General features: G+C 38.8%; 1 protein-coding gene across 8 annotated transcripts in view; it reads right to left on the reverse strand.

Annotated features, from left to right (window-relative positions):
- The window catches only part of BCAS3 (BCAS3 microtubule associated cell migration factor), a 586,221-nt gene that overhangs the window by 261,398 nt on the left and 304,415 nt on the right, over nucleotides 1-20,408 (reverse strand). For 7 of the 8 annotated variants that reach the window (XM_052658881.1, XM_052658882.1, XM_052658879.1 and 4 more), the window contains one exon: nucleotides 20,177-20,274. In XM_052658881.1, coding sequence (XP_052514841.1) covers nucleotides 20,177-20,274 — 98 coding nt within the window. Of the gene's footprint in view, nucleotides 1-14,555; nucleotides 14,691-20,176; nucleotides 20,275-20,408 lie in introns of those variants that run through there. The other variant, XM_052658886.1, reaches the window with a different exon arrangement.

The raw sequence follows: 20,408 nt of genomic DNA on the forward strand, positions 1-20,408 counted from the left end.
GTGTAGGCTTGTCATCGATTTCCTGCCAAGAAGCAATCGTCTTCTGATTTCATGGCTACAGTCACTGTCCACAGTGATTTTGGAGCCCAAGAAGAGGGTAATGAATGACTAACTGGAGAGTTCAAGTTTCAAGTGCAACTTTCGGTATCTGCACAATTGCAACAACGAGCATTTGCAGAATAACTAGGGTCTCTTCAATATTCTTAGAAACCACACTGAAATAGGTTGAAGACTCAAGATGGTCTGTCTGATAGGACTGCCGAGAGCTCAAGTACAACTCACAGGTCTGCAATGGCATTACCAAAATGGTAGCAACTCAAAACAAACCTTTTCAGTTTAATGGAATTTAGGTCAAATCCCTATAAGTGAATATCCTGGGCCCATGTACAAGAGAAGCTAGCTAAAAAGACAGTCCCAAACACCCCCACAGCAACATAAGTGGGAGTTAGCCTAGTATGACCAGAAGACAAAAGCAGAGTCATTACTTTCACTAGACGTTTTACACACTTGACAACAGATCTAAGGATGCAGGGATTGGCCAGCTAATGTTTTACAAAGATAACCTTCAAACACAAATTTCCATGCCAGGCTAACAAAACTAAAGCAAATCTGACTCAAAGGTCATAATTCCCTTATATTTTATTATTTGGTTATGTAAAAGCTATCAAAGAGGGGAAACGTATACACAAACATAATTTTTTTTTTAAGAAAAAAATGACATGAAAGATCATTTGAAACACTCTACAAAATATGCCAACTGATCACACAGTTTACCCAGGGCTCAAACAAAGGAATAGTGATTATAAACATAATAGCAACTGAAACAAAGAATACTAGGTCAAGATTCTCTTTTCTGGGTTCAAAGAGGTAATATATACACAAAGATGCAACATTCAGTTCAGTTCAGTTGCTCAGTGTCTGACTCTTTGCGACCCCACGAATTGCAGCACACCAGGCTTCCCTGTCCATCACCAACTCCCAGAGTTTACTCAAACTTATGTCCATCGAGTCGGTGATGCCATCCAGCCACCTCATCCTTCTCTCGTCCCCTTCTCCTCCTGCCCCCAATCCCTCCCAGCATCAAGGTCTTTTCCAATGAGTCAACTCTTCGCATGAGGTGGCCAAAGTACTGGAGTTTCAGCTTTAGCATCATTCCTTCCAGAGAATACCCAGGACCGATCTCCTTTAGAATGGACTGGTTGGATCTCCTTGCAGTCCAAGGGACTCTCAAGAGTCTTCTCAAACACCACAGCTCAAAAGCATCAATTCTTTGGAGCTCAGCTTTCTTCACAGTCCAAGTCTCACATCCATACATGACCACTGGAAAAACCATAGCCTTGACTAGACGGACCTTTGTTGGCAAAGTAATGTCTCTGCTTTTATTTTTTTTTTAACATAAATTCATTTATTTTAATTGGAGGTTACTTTACAATATTGTATTGGTTTTGCCATACATCAACATGAGTCCACCACAGGTATACACGTGTTCCCCATCCTGAACCCCGCTCCCTCCTCCATCTCCGAACCATGCCTCTGGGTCATCTAAGTGCACCAGCCCCAAGCATCCAGTATGATGCATCAAACCTGGACTGGCGATTCGTTTCATGTATGATGTTATACATGTTTCAATGCCATTCTCCCAAATCATCCCACCTTCGCCCTCTCCCTCTCCCACAGGGTCCAAGAGACTGTTCAATACATCTGTGTCTCTTTTGCTGTCTCGCATACAGGGTTATCGTCACCATCTATCTGAATTCCATATATATGTGTTAGTATTCTGTATTGGTGTTTTTCTTTCTGGCTTACTTCACTCTGTATACTCGGCTCCAGTTTCACCCACCTCATTAGAACTGCTTCAAATGTATTCTTTTTAATGGCTGAGTAATACTCCATTGTGTATATATACCACAGCTTTCTTATCCATTCATCTGCTGATGGACATCTAGGTTGCTTCCATGTCCTGGCTTTTATAAACAGGGTACATGTGTCTCTTTCAATTCTGGCTTCCTTGGTGTGCATGCCCAGCAGAGTCTAGGTTGGTCATAACTTTCCTTCCAAGCAGTAAGCGTCTTTTAATTTCATGGCTGCAATCACCATCTGCACTGATTTTGGAGCCCAAAAACATAAAGTCTGACACTGTTTCCACTGTTTCCCCATCTATTTCCCATGAAGTGATGGGACCAGATGCCATGATCTTCGTTTTCTGAATGTTGAGCTTTAAGCCAACTTTTTCACTATCCTCTTTCACTTTCATTAAGAGGCTTTTTAGTTCCTCTTCACTTTCTGCCATAAGGATGGTGTCATCTGCATATCTGAGGTTATTGATATTTTTCCTGGCAACCTTGATTCCAGCTTGTGCTTCATCCAGCCCAGCATTTCTCATGATGTACTCTGCATAGAAGTTAAATAGCAGGGTGACAATACACAGCCTTGACGTACTCCTTTTCCTATTTGGAACTAGTCTGTTGTTCCATGTCCAGTTCTAACTGTTGCTGCCTGACCTGCATACAGATTTCTCAAGAGGCAGGTCAGGTGGTCTGGTATTCCCATCTCTCTCAGAATTTTCCACAGTTTCTTGTGATCCACACAGTCAAAGGCTTTGGCATAGTCAATAAAGCAGAAGTAGATGTTTTTCTGGAACTCTCTTGCTTTTTCCATGATCCAGCGGATGTTGGCAATTTGATCTCTGGTTCCTCTGCCTTTTCTAAAACCAGCTTGAACATCAGGAAGTTCATGGTTCATGTATTGCTGAAGCCTGGCTTGGAGAATTTTGAGCATTACTTTACTAGCATGTGAGATGAGTGCAATTGTGTGGTAGCTTGAGCATTCTTTGGCATTGCCTTTCTTTGGGATTGGAATGAAAACGGACCTTTTCCAGTCCTGTGGCCACTGCTGAGTTTTCCAAATTTGCTGGCATACTGAGTGCAGCACTTTCCCAGCATCATCTTTCAGGATTTGAAATAGCTCAGCTTGAATTCCATCACCTCCACTAGCTTTATTCGTAGTGATGCTTTCTAAGGCCCACTTGACTTCACATTCTAGGATGTCTGGCTCTTGGTGAGTGATCACACCATCGTGATTATCTGGGTCATGCAGGTCCTTTTCGTACAGTTCTTCTGTGTATTATTGCCACCTGTTCTTAGTACCTTCTGCTTCTGTTAGGTCCAGACCATTTCTGTCCTTTATCGAGCCCATCTTTGCATAAAATGTTCCCTTGGTGTCTCTAATTTTCTTGAAGAGATCTCTAGTCTTTCCCATTCTGTTGTTTTCCTCTATTTCTGTGCACTGATTGCTGACGAAGGCTTTCTTACCTTTCCTTGCTATTCTTTGGAATTCTGCATTCAGATGCTTATATCTTTCCTTTTCTCCTTTGCTATTCACTTCTCTTCTTTTCACAGCTATTTGTAAGGCCTCCCCAGACAGCCATTTTGCTTTTTTGCATTTCTTTTCCATGGGGATGGTCTTGATCCCTGTCTCCTGTACAATGTCATGAACCTCATTCCATAGTTCATCAGGCACTCTATCTATCAGATCTAGGGCCTTAAATCTGTTCCTCACTTCCACTGTATAATCATAAGGGATTTGATTTAGGTCATACCTGAATGGTCTAGTGGTTTTCCCTACTTTGTTCAATTTAAGTCTGAATTTGGCAATAAGGAGTTCATGATCTGAGCCACAGTCAGCTTCCAGGCTTGTTTTTGCTGACTGGATAGAGCTTCTCCATCTTTGGCTGCAAAGAATATAATCAATCTGATTTCGGTGTTGACCATCTGGTGATGTCCATGTGTAGAGTCTTCTCTTGTGTTGTTGGAAGAGGGTGTTTGCTATGACCAGTGCATTCTCTTGGCAAAACTCTATTAGCCTTTGCCCTGCCTCATTCTGTACTCAAAGGCCAAATCTGCCCGTTACTCCAGGTGTTTCTTGACTTCATACTTTTGCATTCCAGTCCCCTATAATGAAAAGGACATCTTTTTGGGGTGTTAGTTCTAAAACGTCTTACAGGTCTTCATAGAACCATTCAATTTTAGCTTCTTCAGTGTTACTGGTTGGGGCATAGGCTTGGATTACCGTGATACTGAATGGTTTGCCTTGGAAACAAACAGAGATCATTCTGTCATTTGAGAGTGCATCCAAGTACTGCATTTCAGACTCTTTTGTTGACCATAATGGCTACTCCATTTCTTGTAAGGGATTCCTGCCCACAGTAGTAGATATAATGGTCATCTGAGTTAAATTCACCCATTCCAGTCCATTTTAGTTCGCTGATTCCCAGAATGTCAACGTTCACTCTTGCCATTTCCTGTTTGACCACTTCCAATTTGCCTTGATTCATGGGCCTAACATTCCAGGTTCCTATGCAGTATTGCTCTTTACAGCATCAGACCTTGCTTCTATCACCAGTCACATCCACAGCTGGGTATTGTTTTTACTTTGGCTCCATCCCTTCATTCGTTCTGGAGTTATTTCTCCACTGATCTCCAGTAGCATATTGGGCACCTACCGACCCGGGGAGTTCCTCTTTCAGTATCCTATCATTTTGCCTTTTCATACTGTTCATGGGGTTCTCAAGGCAAGAATACTGAAGTGGTTTGCCATTCCCTTCTCCAGTGGACCACATTCTGTCAGAATGTCACACGGCATGGCTAAGTTTCACTGAGTTATACACGGTTGTGGTCTGTGTGATCAGATTGGCCAGTTTTGTGTGATTATGATTTCAGTGTGTCTGCCCTCTGATGCCCTCTCACAACACTAGCATCTTACTTGGGTTTCTCTTACCTTGGACATGGGGTATCTCTTCATGGCTGCTCCAGCAAAGCGCAGCCACTGCTCCTTACCTTGGACGAGGGTATCTCCTCATGGCTGCCCCTCCTGACCTTGAACATAGACATCAGAAGTGGGTAGAAAGAGTACCCGCTTGCTAGTGTTAGCAATGGAGTTATATACTCTCCAATGAATCCAACGAATCCAAAGATGCAACATTATTAAGTTTTAAATACTTTGTGATATATTTAAAGGCTTATGTTTTATCAGAAATCAATAATGCAACACATATTGATTATTTGCTCTGCGGCAGGTACCAATACCCAGCATGTGGAAATACAAAGACAACCCTTGTTTTCAAATAGCCCTCTATTATATGGCATTACTTTTTCCCTCTTTTTGAAGGCATCCTACCCAGACCCTGCAACTTCATGCACTGTAGCCCTTCAGGCTCCTCTTGTCCATGGAATTCTCCAGGCAAGGATACTGGAATGGGTAAGCCATTCCCTTCCCCAGGGGATCTTCTGACCCAGAGATTGAACCTGGGTCTCCAGCATTGCAGGCAGATTCTTTACTACTTGAGCCACCAAGGAAGCCCCCAGTAATGCCCATCAGAGGTATCTTAAGCCAAGTGGTGACAGCAATCAGGATCCACATTGACCGTGAAGTCCTTTTATAACTACACTACTACTATTTTCACATGGCAAGTTAATCTTGATCACAATAGACTTACATACACTGGTACAAACAGTAACTTAAGAATTGCTATCAGTGTCATCACCTTCGACTCACATCCGTAGATCATGGATGCTGTAACATCCGCTTACCCAGTTTCTTTTTTTCAGCATATGCTTAGCTGCAGGAAAAGATCAAGTTCAAATGTGTTATGATTTAAGCTGCACTTTTAATCCAAGTATTTGAATCAGTGAGAAGAAATTCTATTTTGGTATTTGAAAAATCACAAGCTGCAAACACTGAAGTCATGACTTTCGCATCAGAGGTAAAATTCAAACTTACGCACCCCAAAATGCAAGAGATACAATGTTCTAATCCTTTAAGAATGCCCTTATCTGCGGTTATTATGATAGCCTCTTAAATACGAGGAAGCAGAAAAAGAGGGACAAAGCCTCTGTTTTCCTTCGCTCCATTCACAACTTAGCCCCAAAGTTCTGAATATAAGCATTTTCTGTAACAATAAGCCACCTTCACAACAACCAGATAATTATAGGTTCAGGTCAAGAACTCTAGACCATATTGATTACAGCTCTATGCAAGAAGGACCCTCCAGCACTATTTGTATCCACTCTAACAGGGACAGCTTTTAAGTATCTGTGACACTAAGTATTTTCAGTCCTATCAATGCCAGAAATGGAAAGCCAATGACCAGTCAGGCCTGTCAGTCGTTGCCTGAAGCAATAAGGACAAGCTGGGAATTCATCACACTAGAACTTCATCTGCCAGCTGCATTCACACATTTTCACCACCTGAATAGTTGATTCTCTTCAACTCCCACGTGGCTCAGTTCAGCATACAGTGTTTTGAAATGAATATTTGATCAGGCAGGGTAAAAAGAGGTTTGGACTTATCTGAGGTGTCACCATAATGCACTCTAAGTATTTCTAAGTATCAGGAACTAGGTGTCTTAAATCCCACTCTTTGCATATTTCTGAAGTGGATCTGTGATCCTAATGAAATATGATTAAATGAGATAAACCATGTGAAAACACCTAACACGTTGTTGGGCACATAGCTGTTTATAAATAAATACTAGTTCCCCATTTTCTTACTTCATCTAATGGTAAACATCCTGACGATTCCTCATAGAGCACTGGGAAACAGGTATCTCATACTGTCAAAGAAACTTAAAAATAATTCTAACTTTGTCAAAATGCTAAACCCTAACCCAAATATGAACCTAAGAAATAAAGAAACATGGTAGGCTGAACATTAAAATTGCTTTGTGATTTGTGGACTTCAGGATTAGGGTGCTGATATGACAGATATTGTTTTCTTTGTATTTATCCTACTTGAGGCAAGCTAACCTACTTGAAATTGGAGTTGATGTCTTTTTAATTAATTTTGCAAAATATTCAGCCCTTCATATATTTATTTTGCCCTGTCCTCGCTTTTTTTTTCATCCATCCATTCAACGTACTAGACATCTAAGCAAATACAATAAGGGGGAAAAGAAATGAGGTGTAAAGATGGGAAAAAATGTAACCATCTTTATTTGTAGATGACATGACTGCTGAGCAAAAAATCCAAACAGATCTACTAAAATTAATACATGAATTTATAAAGGATTCGGGATACTAGTTCAATATACCACCCCCCCCAAATTGTCTTCTATATACTATGGAAAACTCCTGAAAAACAAAACCTGCTATTCATTATAGCATTAAAGCATCAAATGACTGAAATAAATGTTACAAAATATGTGTAAGACTTCTACATTAAAAGTTAACAAACATCAGGAGAAATTAAAGAAGACCACTGGGCTTCCCTGGTGGCTCAGTGGTAAAGAATCTGCCTGCCAATGCAGGAGACACGAGTTTGATCCCTGGGTCGGAAAGATCCCCTGGAGAAGAAGATGGCAAGCCATTCCAGCATTCTTGCCTGCGGAAAGCCTGGTAGGCTATAGTCCATGATGATGCAAAAGAGTTGGACATGACTTGGCGACTAAACAACAAAATAAATGGATAGCTATAAAACATTCATGTATTGAAAGAGTCCATATTGTTAGGATGTCAAATCTCCTAAATTTGACCCACAGATTCAATGAAAGATGACTCAAATCTCATCTAAATTTTTGTAGAGATGAATATACATTTAATCTGTAGTATGTGTGTATATCAGTTCAGTTCAGTCGCTCTGTCGTGTCCAACTCTTTGCGACCCCATGGATCACAGCACACCAGGCCTCCCTGTCCATCACCAACTCCCGGAGTTCACGCAGACTCACGTCCATCGAGTCAGTGATGCCATCCAGCCACCTCATCCTCTATCGTCCCCTTCTCCTCCTGCCCTCAATTCCTCCCAGCATCAGGGTTCTTTTCCAATGAGCCAACTCTTCGCATGAGGTGGCCAAAGTACTGGAGTTTCAGCTTTAGCAACATTCCTTCCAAAGAAATCCCAGGGCTGATCTCCTTCAGAATGGACTGGTTGGATCTCCTTGCAGTCCAAGGGACTCTCAAGAGTCTTCTCCAACACCACACTTCAAAAGCCTCAATTCTTCGGCGCTCAGCTTTCTTCACAGTCCAAGTCTCACATCCATACATGACCACTGGAAAAACCATAGCCTTGACTAGATAGACCTTTGTTGGCAAAGTAATGTCTCTGCTTTTGAATATGCTATCTAGGTTGGGCCTAACTTCTCTTCCAAGGAGTAAGCGTCTTTTAATTTCATGGCTGCAGTCACCAAATGCAGTGATTTTGGATACACATATAATACATATATACATGTACATATATTATATAAATATGATGGTTGTTTTGGGGGAATTAAGACCATTTTGTGTGCTTAAAGATAGGTATCCAAAGAGCTTTTATATGTGATTATGTCTATCAATATTGAAAACATTTATGTGTTAATCCATTAAAATTTTAATTTTGAAACATTACAAATAACGATAGTCATCCTTTCTGTTTTTGAGGTATATTACATAAATTTTTATTTTTATTGATGATGTATGATACTATATTAGTTTCAGGTATACAACATGGTGAGTCAATATTTTATACTCTATTTAAATTTATTAAAAAACAATGGCTATATACTTGCTGTTTATATCATCCATAGTAATTTGTGCCTCTTAATCTACCCACCTACCTCTTGAGAAATCTGTATGCAGGTCAGGAAGCAACAGTTAGAACTGGACATGGAACAACAGACTGGTTCCAAATAGGAAAAGGAGTATGTCAAGGCTGTATATTGTCACCCTGCTTATTTAACTTATATGCAGAGTACATCATGAGAAACGCTGGACAGGAAGAAACACAAGCTGGAATCAAGATTGCCAGGAGAAATATCAATAACCTCAGATATGCAGATGACACCACCCTTATGGCAGAAAGTGAAGAGGAACTAAAAAGCCTCTTGATGAAAGTGAAAGAGGAGAGCGAAAAAGTTGGCTTAAAGCTCAACATTCAGAAAACGAAGATCATGGCATCTGGTCCCATCACTTCATGGGAAATAGATGGGGAAACAGTGGAAACAGTGTCAGACTTTATTTTTTGGGCTCCAAAATCAGTGCAGATGGTGATTGCAGCCATGAAATTAAAAGACGCTTACTCCTTGGAAGAAAAGTTATGACCAACCTAGATAGCATATTCAAAAGCAGAGACATTACTTTGCTGACTAAGGTCCGTCTAGTCAAGGCTATGGTTTTTCCTGTGGTCATGTATGGATGTGAGAGTTGGACCGTGAAGAAGGCAGAGCGCCGAAGAATTGAGGCTTTTGAAGTGTGGTGTTGGAGAAGACTCTTGAGAGTCCCTTGGACTGCAAGAAGATCCAACCAGTCCATTCTGAAGGAGATCAGCCCTGGGATTTCTTTGGAAGGAATGTTGCTAAAGCTGAAGCTTCAGTACTTTGGCCACCACATGTGAAGAGTTGACTCATTGGAAAACACTCTGATGCTGGGAGGGATTTGGGGGCAGGAGGAGGAGATGACAAAGGATAAGATGGCTGGATGGCATCACTGACTCGATGGACCTGAGTCTGAGTGAACTCCGGGAGTTGGTGATGGACAGGGAGGCCTAGTGTGCTGTGATTCATGGGGTCGCAAAGAGTTGGACACGACTGAGCGACTGAACTGAACTGAACTGCCCTCTATCTTGCCCATTTCCCTTTCCCTCTCTTTACTGGTAACCACTATTTTAATCTCTGTGAGTCTAATTTTGTTTTGTTATATACATTCATTTGTCTTGTTTTTTGATTCCACATGTAAGTGATAATATACACGTTTGTCTTTGTCTGTCTTATTTCACTAGGCATAATACTCTCCAGATTCATCTACATTTCTGCAGATGGCAGAATTTCATTCTTTATTATGGTTGAGTCACATTCCGTTGTACATACATACTATATCTTCATTATCCATTCATCTGTTGATGGGCAATTAGGCTGCTTCTCTCCCTTGACTACTGTGAATAATGCTACTATGAACATTTAGGTTCATGTATCTTTTTGAATTAGTATTTTCATTTCTTCAGATATATACTCAGGAGGAGAACCTCTGGATCAGTTCTATTCTTAGTTTTCTCTGGAATATATACCATTTTTGTAGTGGCTGCACCAAACCACAATGCCACCAGCAGTCCACTTGGGTGCCCTTTTCTCTATATCATCACCAACATTTGTTATTGGTTGACTAGATTTTTCATCGATAGCCTTTCTGAAAGCTGTGAGATGATATCGCACTGTGGTTTTGGTTTGAACTTCTCCTTTGATCTCTGGTGGCTCAGACAGTAAAGAATCTGCCTGCAATGCAGGAGACCTGGATTCGATCTCTGGGTCTAGAATCCCCGGAGAAGGGCACGGCAACCTACTCCAGTATTCTTGCGTGGTGAATCCCACGGACTGAGAAGGCTGGCGGGCTACAGTCCATGGGATGGCAAACAGTTGGACACGACTGAGCGACTTACATTTTGATAGCAATGCTGAACTTCTTTTCATGTGGTTGTTGACTATCTGTATGTCTTCTTTGGGAAAATGCCTATTCAGGTCTTCTGCACATTTTTTTTCTTTTTTAAAAAAATTAATTAATTTATTTTAATTGGAGGCTAATTATTGCCATTTTTAAATTGGGTTTTTATATTAAGTTGTAAGTGCTATGTATATATTTTGGATATTAACCACTATAGTCATATCATTGGTTAAATTTATTTCTAGGCATTTTATTACTTTTAATCCAATTCTAAATTGTTTCATTAATTTCTCTATAGTTCATTATTATATAGAATAAGCAACATATTTCTGTATATTAATCTTGTATCCTATAACTTCACTGAATTCATTTATTAGTTATAGTTTTTTTGATGGAAACTTTAAGTTTTTTCATATATAGTATCATGTAATCTGCAAACAGTGACGGTTTTATTTCTTCCCTTCCAACTTGGATGCTTTTAAATTCTTTTTCTTGTCTGATGTCTGTGGCTGGGACTTCCAATACTATGTTAAATAGAAGTGGTAAGAGTGAGTGGGGATCCTTCTCTTGTTCCTGATTTTAAAGGAAAGACTTTCAGCTTTTTACCACTGAATATGTAACTGGAGGGTTTCTCAAAACTGGCCTTTATTATGCTTCTCTTACACCCACTTTGATGTGAGTCCATCATGAATGAATATTGGATTTTGTCAAATGCTTTTTCTCCACCTATTGATGTAGGAATTGGAAAAGGATTGCACGTATTCATGTTCTGAGTCTTTTCAGATTCTGGGGATATTCTTCCCTGATAGAACACTTAATGTGTTAGTTACAATAATATCAGAAACCATATTATATTATTATTATATTATTAATTAACTTCTGCAGTCTGTCATATTAAAATCCTTTGTTCTATCTTGCACTTGAAATGAGTCCATTACCATACATAATTTTATAAGACCAGTCATTTGGAAAATACTGCATATCTTCCAAATGTTGACTTATTTTATGACATAAAATACCATACTAGGTAGTATCACCACCTATCTCATCAGAAATGTGTTTAAGTATGGGACCTGTTATGCAGACTGGTGGATACATGGTTTCCAAATTTCTAATTTTCAACTTAAGACTAGAATTTTATCATTGCTAGTAAATATTTGTCAGTTTGTTTTTTTTAATGACAGGCTTACTTTGTTCATTTTTGAGAAAATTTCTACCAAATACCAATGTCTGAATGAACGAAGTTTCAGTTTTTCTTTTAAGTAAAATGGCATTCCATGAAAACAGTTGCTAGTTCAGTGCAAAACAAACACACAAGCGCAATTCCCTCAAGACAACTGCTGCTAAGTCGCTTCAGTTGTGTCTGACTCTGTGCGACCCCACAGATGGCAGCCCACTAGGCTCCTCTGTCCCTGGGATTCTCCAGGCAAGAACACTGGAGTGGGTTGCCATTTCCTTCTCCAATGCATGAAAGTGAAACGCGAAAGTGAAGTCACTCAGTCATGCCCGACTCTTAGCGACCCCATGGACTGCAGCCCACCAGGCTCCTCCATCCATGGGATTTTCCAGGCAAGAGTACTGGAGTGGGGCCCCATTGGACAACTAGTGTGCATTAATTCAATTATGATATATAGAACATAAAAAGTATACAAACATGAAAATTTAATAAAATTTATTAGCTTCTAAAGTTTAGTAAAATTAATAATGTTTACTGTATCAAAGCAAGCCTTAAGTAACTATATCTTTTTTTTTTTTAAACTATGAGCGAGTTGCATCTGCTATGGGCATAGTTTGGTGCCACTGCTTTTTACCATGCTAAGATGTCATCAGGTTTATATACTAGTGCTTCAGCACCATCTATACTAAATGTCAAGATGGCAAAAAAAGACAAAAAATGAATTCATATTTATAAAAATAGTTTTAACTCGCTGACCCCTTGGAAGTGTATTGGACACTTTCAGAGAGGTCCATGGACCACATCATCTGCTGGTATGTGTGTGCATATGTACGTGCATGGAAATGTAAAGATATACATTAATCTATATTTTATATTCTAGAATAGCCAAGAAACGACAAAAGGAAAAAGTAGAGACATTAATTTGTTATATTTCAAAACTTACTAAAAGGCTAGTTATTAAGATAGTATGATAGTGGTATAAAAGACCGGGGTGTGTGTGTGTGTGTGCATGGAAGAAAATAGATAATCCAAGAAAAATAGGATTTTTTTAAAAAAGCATCGTCAAAATTCACTGGGGGAAAGATCTTTTTGATGAACAGTGCTGGAACACACTTATCTGGAAGAAACTGAACCTTGATCCTTGCCTCATCTCATAATAAAAAATAATTTGAAAAGATTCATAGACTAAATGCAAAAGCCGAAACCATATAGTTACTAAGGAAAAGCATTGAAACACATAAAAGGAAAGACAATGGAAAAAATGTATTTCTGCCTGTCAAAAAACACCAATAAGAAAGTGAAAGGGCAATGAATTGAAAGGACATACTGGCAAAATATCCAACAAAAAGCCTAACCAGAGTAAAGAACCCCTGAAACTCAACAGACAACAGACCCCATAAAAACTGGTGAAAGACTTCACAAATACATTGCAAAAGATATCCAAATCTCTAGTAAGTATATGCAAGGTGCACAGTATCAGTATTCATCAGAGAAAAGCAAATTAAGACCACAGTTTACGGTCACTAGAATGGCTCACACACTGCTGTTAAGAATGAAAAAATGGTATAGTCATTTTGGAATACTTCCTTGGCAGTTGCTAATAAAGCTAAACACATACCTACCTTCTGAGCCAGCACTTCCAATCCTATGTACATGCCCTGAAGATATGAATGATTATGTCAAAAAAAGACTTATACAGCAAAGTTTATAGCAGTTTTATTAATAATACGCCAAAAGCTAAAAACAACAAAGTAATGGATACATAAACTGTGTTATACTCAAACTATGCTGCCGTGTAAAAAAATGACCTAGTGACACATGTAATACTTGAATGAGTCTCAAAAACATTAAATTAAGTAAAAGAAGCCAGATGCAAGAGAATGTACAGAATGATTCTATTTACTTGAGATTCAATATAAACAAAGCTGATTTACGATGATAAAAGTCATAGTCTGGGTCAAAGGTAGTCTTGACTGGAGGAGGAATAAAGGAACTTTCTGAAATGATGAAAATAGTCTAACTTTGATCTGAGTGGTGATTATCTGGGTATAAAAACTGATCAAGCTGTATGATTAAGATATGTGCATTTTTGCTATATGTAAACCGTACCTTGATTTAAAAAAAATCCTTAAAAGATGATCTAAAGTATAGACATATCAATTTTTCAAGCTAGAAGGAACTTTGTAAATAACGTACTTCAATTCTTTTCTTCATTTTATAGAAGCAAGCCCTGGGTTTTGAAGCCATTTCTTAAAGAGCTAGTTCCAGGCAGAGCAGAGACTAGAGCCAAAGATCTGTAAGTGACTAGTCACTATTCCTTCCACTGCCTCAAGCTTCAAAAACAAAACTGTTCCCAGGAACAATTATTTCCACTTTGATTATTTGCTTTAGTTTTTCTCTGACAGTTTTCAACAATATCCAGGGGAATACCACGAGCTCTGGTTCCGACTAGTTGCCTGGGTGAGGTCCCAGGCTGCTTTTTAATTGCTCACTGGGCTTACACAGTCAATGGAGAGAGGCTCCTTTGTTTGTTTCTAAGTTTATAGATGGCACCTATAAGCATAAGCCTCTCAGGCTCTTGGACACAATTTAAAATAGTGTGGCACTAACAGTTTGACACTAATGTCACTAAGACAAATGGAATCCCCGGTTCAGACTTAAACAAATTCTAATACTGCCCCCAATATTGTCCCTCTGCCACCACAGTCTCAGGCAACAGACTACATAAACAGTCCAGCCTTGTATTAAAGATGTAGCAATAATGGTACAAAAAAGAAAAGCTGGGTCTTTTGGCCCAAAAGTCTCATGTAAATATGTGGTACCCTGGTATATCAACAGTAGGGAGAATTCCATCAATTCCTTCTCCAAATGCTTAGGAAAGTCATGTCAAAGATTTGGTGCTCGCAACAGAGAAAGCCAAGGCGAGGTTTCAGCTGACACAAAGATTTATTCAAAGAAGCAATGTGTCATCAGAAAAAAACTTTCCCAACAGCTTCTTCTACTTCTGTTTACAGTTTCTTCATCTTCAAGTGGGGCAATCATTTTTTCCTTAATTGTGCTGAGCTAAAATTTTCCACACTGTTAACTTGAATTTCATCTTCTAACATCCTATAAATATTAGAAAGAAGAATGAGAGGAGTATTTAAATCAGGAGGAGAGATATGTGACTGAGCACTTTTGTGATGGGAAATCAACTCTTTTCCCTATGTTCTTAATCTCTATAATTTACTTTTGATTCTATAGAGGCAGTAGGTGTTCACTAGATGAGAGCTCAAATAAGGCACAGACTTCCTCTTTTCTAATGAAAAAGCCAACCTTAATTATCTTAGTTTGAATACTTACTGTTCAAAGTATAAATAGTGTCACAGTAAAATTACTGACCTCCTTTTTCCCCTCTAAAGGACTCTGTTCACAGGTCAGGACTAAGCCTTCTTTTAATTTCACCCTCATCCCTAATCCTCTTACTGATTCCACAAAGGCTTTGAATACCCAAGGTACAAGTATGCCTGGAGTTTTCGTCACCTTACAATCACAAAGACTATCTGGAACTCTATTAAATGAAAACCATATCATCTATTCGAAGAAATAGCTCAACATTTCAAAAGAACTTTATAGCCTTCATATTTGGGAATTATTTTAGGAAATAATTTGACCATATTGCTGCCCAAAAAGGTACAGCAAATTTTTATAAAAGGAAACAAATTCTTTTTTGTATTTTTTCTCAGTCTTTTGGCCATCCTGCATGGCATGTGGGGTCTTATTCCCTGATCTGGGATTGAACCTGTGGCCACTGCAGTGGAAAATGGGAATCTTAACCACTGGACCATGAGGGAAGTCCCTTAAATTCTTTTCACAGAGGCAGAGAAGAATGGCTAGGTAGGAAACATGACTTGTTGAAGGTTTCAGCAAGAGTTCAAGACCATGACTATAACACCATGGTGTCTAGTTCAAGGCCATGACTATAACACCATGGTGTCTATCACCTGTTCTAGTTATGAAATCATGGAGCTAAGTGACCTCACCACGGTAGATTGAACGGTGTTTCTTATAAATCCCTTTGCTCTTACCACCAGCATCTCTTATGCCCCTGATGGCTTTAAGATACAATAACAAAGTTTGTATGCCTCAGACTGGAATGGCAACTATAGATACATGAAATGTAGCCCTTAAGAATATAGTTCCTCGAGTGCATCAGAGAAATCTCTGTAAGATAAAAGCATGCCTCCATAAGAATATCTCTCCAGCAGAGATTTGACTGCTAGTATAATACCCTTGTTGTCTACTCAACCATATTTTTCTAATAGGTATAATCTTTTTAAGGTCTGATGCACAAATGCCAAATACACAAAGTAGGCACAGTTGATCATTCAAAAATCAATAAAATCAAACCAGTTTGGATTTTCTTCAAGCAAACAAATTATTTAGATATCTGCAAGAACTGGGTGCTGAAAGTCTGAGTTAATTAAGTCCTTAGAAATCATTTAGATGACTCCAGTTGTACAGAAAAAAAGAACATTTCTCTAGAGTCAAGAACAGCAACAAATACCAGATCTGCAACTTTGTCCCTATTTAGTGGAGTGTGATGTTGCACCAATATCTTATGTATCAAAGCCTGCTAGAAAGAATAAGAACTTGTTTTACTGCTCTGTCACAGCTTCCCTTCCCCTTCTGTCATCTGCTCAGGAATGTACACCCAAGCTGCTCTCACCACTTCTAATAACATTTTCTCTATAAAATGTTTACTTTAGTAGAGTCTGACAAAGATGTCTGCTCTTCATACAAGTGGGGCATAAGTTTGTCTTTAAATCTCAGTTGCTTTGAGTTCTTTCTTGGTAAACACCAATTTCCACAGTAAAACTACAAACGAGGACAAACAAACTTAGGATGAACCAGATCTTTCTAGGCTCTTTGTGTGGATGACTCACAAGCAATTAGAGTGGTTATTAAGTTATCCAACAAGTTATACAGCCTGCACATCTTGGAACAAGAACTTCAGCCACCAATGTGGGAAACAAAGTTTGAGCAGGATGCTGACACTGTTTCTACCTTTTCTCCCCCTCTTTCAGCCCTACACCTTTAACAAAAGAAGGACACATGTTATAAAGGACAAACCAAGGAAGAAATTCTTAGATACTTAACCAAAAGAAAAGTACAAAGGGGAAAAAAGGAAGTAATCCATGACACATGTTGTCTAGAAATACTGTCTGATTCAGACACTGATGTTAATCAGCTGGATAGGAAAAATGGAGCAGTTCCTTCAGATCTCATTTTTCTGGGTAGCCTGTGTGTATAGGTAAATCTATGAAGTCCACTTCCAGAATGGCATTCTCCTTAGACAAGAAGGGAACCTCTGACAATTAACTTTGAAATCTGAGGCACGGTAGTATTTTTTTTCAGTCTCCAAAGATCAGAGGAAACATGTCATGGGAAGTAACATCTACATATAAAACAATTATAGATCTGTTGAGTCTAAAATATACATATATAGAGAGACAGCAAGAAACTGGTTCACAGGTACCTAAAGGTATAGAATTTACACTATGCCTAAATCATCAAAGTTAATAAGTGAAAAACTTGTAGTCTAGGTTAATACATGTCTATGTGAAGGAGTAAAGCACAAACATACTACCTAATCAAGAATCTTTTTAAGAATTTGCTAGCAAGAGTGGCACAATGTCTTGTTGATTTTCGTTTCAGCAGAGTAACACTACGGGACACACACATACTGAAAGCAGAACATACAGATCCAAGGTGTAAATAATATTTTCACTTTGAAAATGGTCTCAGCCATCAGAAGATCTGATCATATCAAGTTATATTTTTAAATTCTACTCCTTTGAAAAGTAATTTGATGAAAAATAATTACACCACCACTAGTTTAGACAGAGCAAGAGCTGTCACTAAAATAAAGGGATAACTACAAAGTCTGCCACAGGAACAATTAAAAAGACAATATGTTCAGTTGTATAAATTGTTTAAAGGTAAGACACAAAGCAATGAACTCTGATAAGAGGAGGCGCCACACTGGTCATACCTCTCTAAGCAAAGGCAATCAAAACTCCAGATTAGCATCTTCATAACAAGCAGCTGACTCCAAGGCATGGGTCATAATCAGAGACGTATTTCCTGGTTCAGGAGCAACTAGACTCTTTTTAATAGAGGAATCTAAAACAGAATTTCCCTATAAACCTCTCTTCATAAAGAACCCAAATCAGAGTTTGAGATTAGCAGATGCAAACTATTATATATAGAATGGATAAACAACAAAGTCCTCCTGCACAGCACAGGGAACTGTAGTCAATATCCTGCGATAAACCACAGTGGGAAAGAATATGAAAAAGAAAATAAATGTACAACTGAATCACTTGGCTGTACAGCAGAAATTAACCCTACATGGTAAATCAACTGCACGTCAATAAAATAAAGTTTTAAAAAAGAACCCAAATCATTTATAGTTTATCTTGTTAAATCAATAGAAAAGTAACACTGTTACAATAGTGGCCCCACTAGACAAAATAGATGAAGTTTTGCCAACAAAATATTATCCACCCACTTAAAACATGTGATCAATGAAAGAGATCCAGACCATTGGAGAGGTGGAGAATAACTCACAGAAGTCTAATTCCTCATCTACGGTGCTTCTTTAGCTCAGCTAGAGAAAGCACACACATTTCATTGCTCTGGCTGTCATTCTGAAAGGGGCTAATGATTTTCTGCATGAAAACAGGCTGAGAAAAATAATGGAACTTAGTCGCCAAGAAGTAAAGACAAGTCAAGCAGAGGTTCAGAGTTGGGAGAACAATATCCGAGAAACTGCTATGTGTTTCACTGATAGAAATCTAAGTGTTGATAAATCAAAGACGTAAGATCTATTCCTTACTCAAACATCAACAGGAAACTCTTCTTGCAGCAGAGTTAAACAAAATTATGGAATCATTAGTTCATTGAAGTTCCTCTCCGTGGCATGAGAGAATTTTATAGAGCTAAAGTTGAGATAGTGCTATATGATATATACAGTCTTTCCCCAGACTATAGCACTGAATATGGCACATTTAATAATACACACGGTAACTGCTTTAGTGACATGCATTTCATCTGACCAACGGCCAGTTACCTGACTCTAAGACATTAATAATATGGCAGTTTAATAATATAAAAAAAAAACAAAAGCCCCAATCAACAAAGCCTGCTACTGTAATCTTGAATAAAACACTTCAGGTTAAAATATATCATTTCCAGGATTCACAGTTGTAAATGATAATTCCATATGAACAGGATCTGTTAAGCATTCTTAGACCGAAACTATCAAAAAGATTTATTAAGTCACCTATCTCAGTATCTCTTGCAGTGCAAGTCTAGGGACCTTAGATATTACTGTGCTTGTTTCCAGGGGACAACCCTGGTTGCCAAGGTAAAGCTGAGGAACAAGTACAAGCCCTCTAAAATACAAGTTTACACTAAGAATGAAAGCACAGCCCTCAACGTGGACCATGCGATCAGACACAAAGTGCAATCCACTGACAAACACATCAGGAAGCTAAGAAAAAGTACAAAACCCATCAGCTTTCAAACTTCGAAAAATCCAGAGACAGAATCAGAAACAGAAGCTTTGGTCTTTTTAAAGTGGCCTTCACAAGTCAGTTTTGTGTTTGTTTCCATTTTCTTTCACAGTTTAAGCCTCAATCAGATCAGCTGTCTCCAGGGATTTTGAAATTGCTATAGATTAAAATCCTCTCTGACTCAACTGTTTGACTAATGCCGGGTGTTTAATAATTCTACTTGTAAGAGACTTTTTCTGATGAAACCCTGCTGTATGCTAGTTTCAGATGCGCCACAGCTGCGCCATACAGAAAGCATCACTGTCCTTAGTTTTGTTATCACTGCATTTAGAGATGAGAAAATGTATCATGGAAAACAGTTCTGTTATTTGGCAGATGGGGCCAAAAACAATTTTACAATATTAATTTAGCAACCATCACCTATAGAGGCAAAGACCTATTTCCAGGTACCAATGATACATATTTGTGGCTTGGTTCCAAGGATAGGAAGTTAATAACTGTGATAGACGGAGTTAAGTTAATGAATTTCTAAACTTCATGCTTTCAATAATAAAGCCATTTAAGCTATAGCAGTTGGACTCCCCGCTTCCACAGATCAGGCACTCTGATACTCAACAGGTTGAGTAAATTGAATCCATATATTGTATTTACGTTCTCTGTCAAGGTTGCTTCTCCACATTTGAGAGATCAAAGGCAAAAACAGTCATCAACCCTGTAGCCTTCAATACTGTGTTCATTACAGTTAATCAAGTGCCAACTCCATGGTATCATTCACCAACCTTAACAATATTTAAACGCATGGCGTTTAGCAACAAATGTAGGCACAGTATTGTTTTAATACACAGACACACACGCAACTTGCCACACTCATGTGCACGCACACTTGCTTGCTCACATGCAGCCATCCCTCCTCACCCTCCTTCCCCAAGAGAAGAGAAAGATGGCAAGAAATATACAGTATCTACATTTGCAAGAAAAGAAGTTTAAAACGCATGGGAAAAAAAGCCATTAAACATTTTATATGTGGTCTTCTACCTGAGGCAGCATCAATCACGGTGGAAATTCCCCTTCGATCAGACACTGGACGGGATGACCCTGGCATGCTGACTGGGTCAGAGCGGACTGGCTGGATCCTGCAATGCAATTGAGTTTAATTCACATATGTTACCAGCATCAAAACTGTCCCATGCTACAACAGACCTTAAATCAGCAATGCTGGAATAGCGCAGTCCATTAAAGAACCATTCACTCTAAAACAAGGCAAATG

This window comes from Budorcas taxicolor, chromosome 19 (assembly GCF_023091745.1).
Source record: "Budorcas taxicolor isolate Tak-1 chromosome 19, Takin1.1, whole genome shotgun sequence".
NCBI lineage: Eukaryota > Metazoa > Chordata > Mammalia > Artiodactyla > Bovidae > Budorcas > Budorcas taxicolor.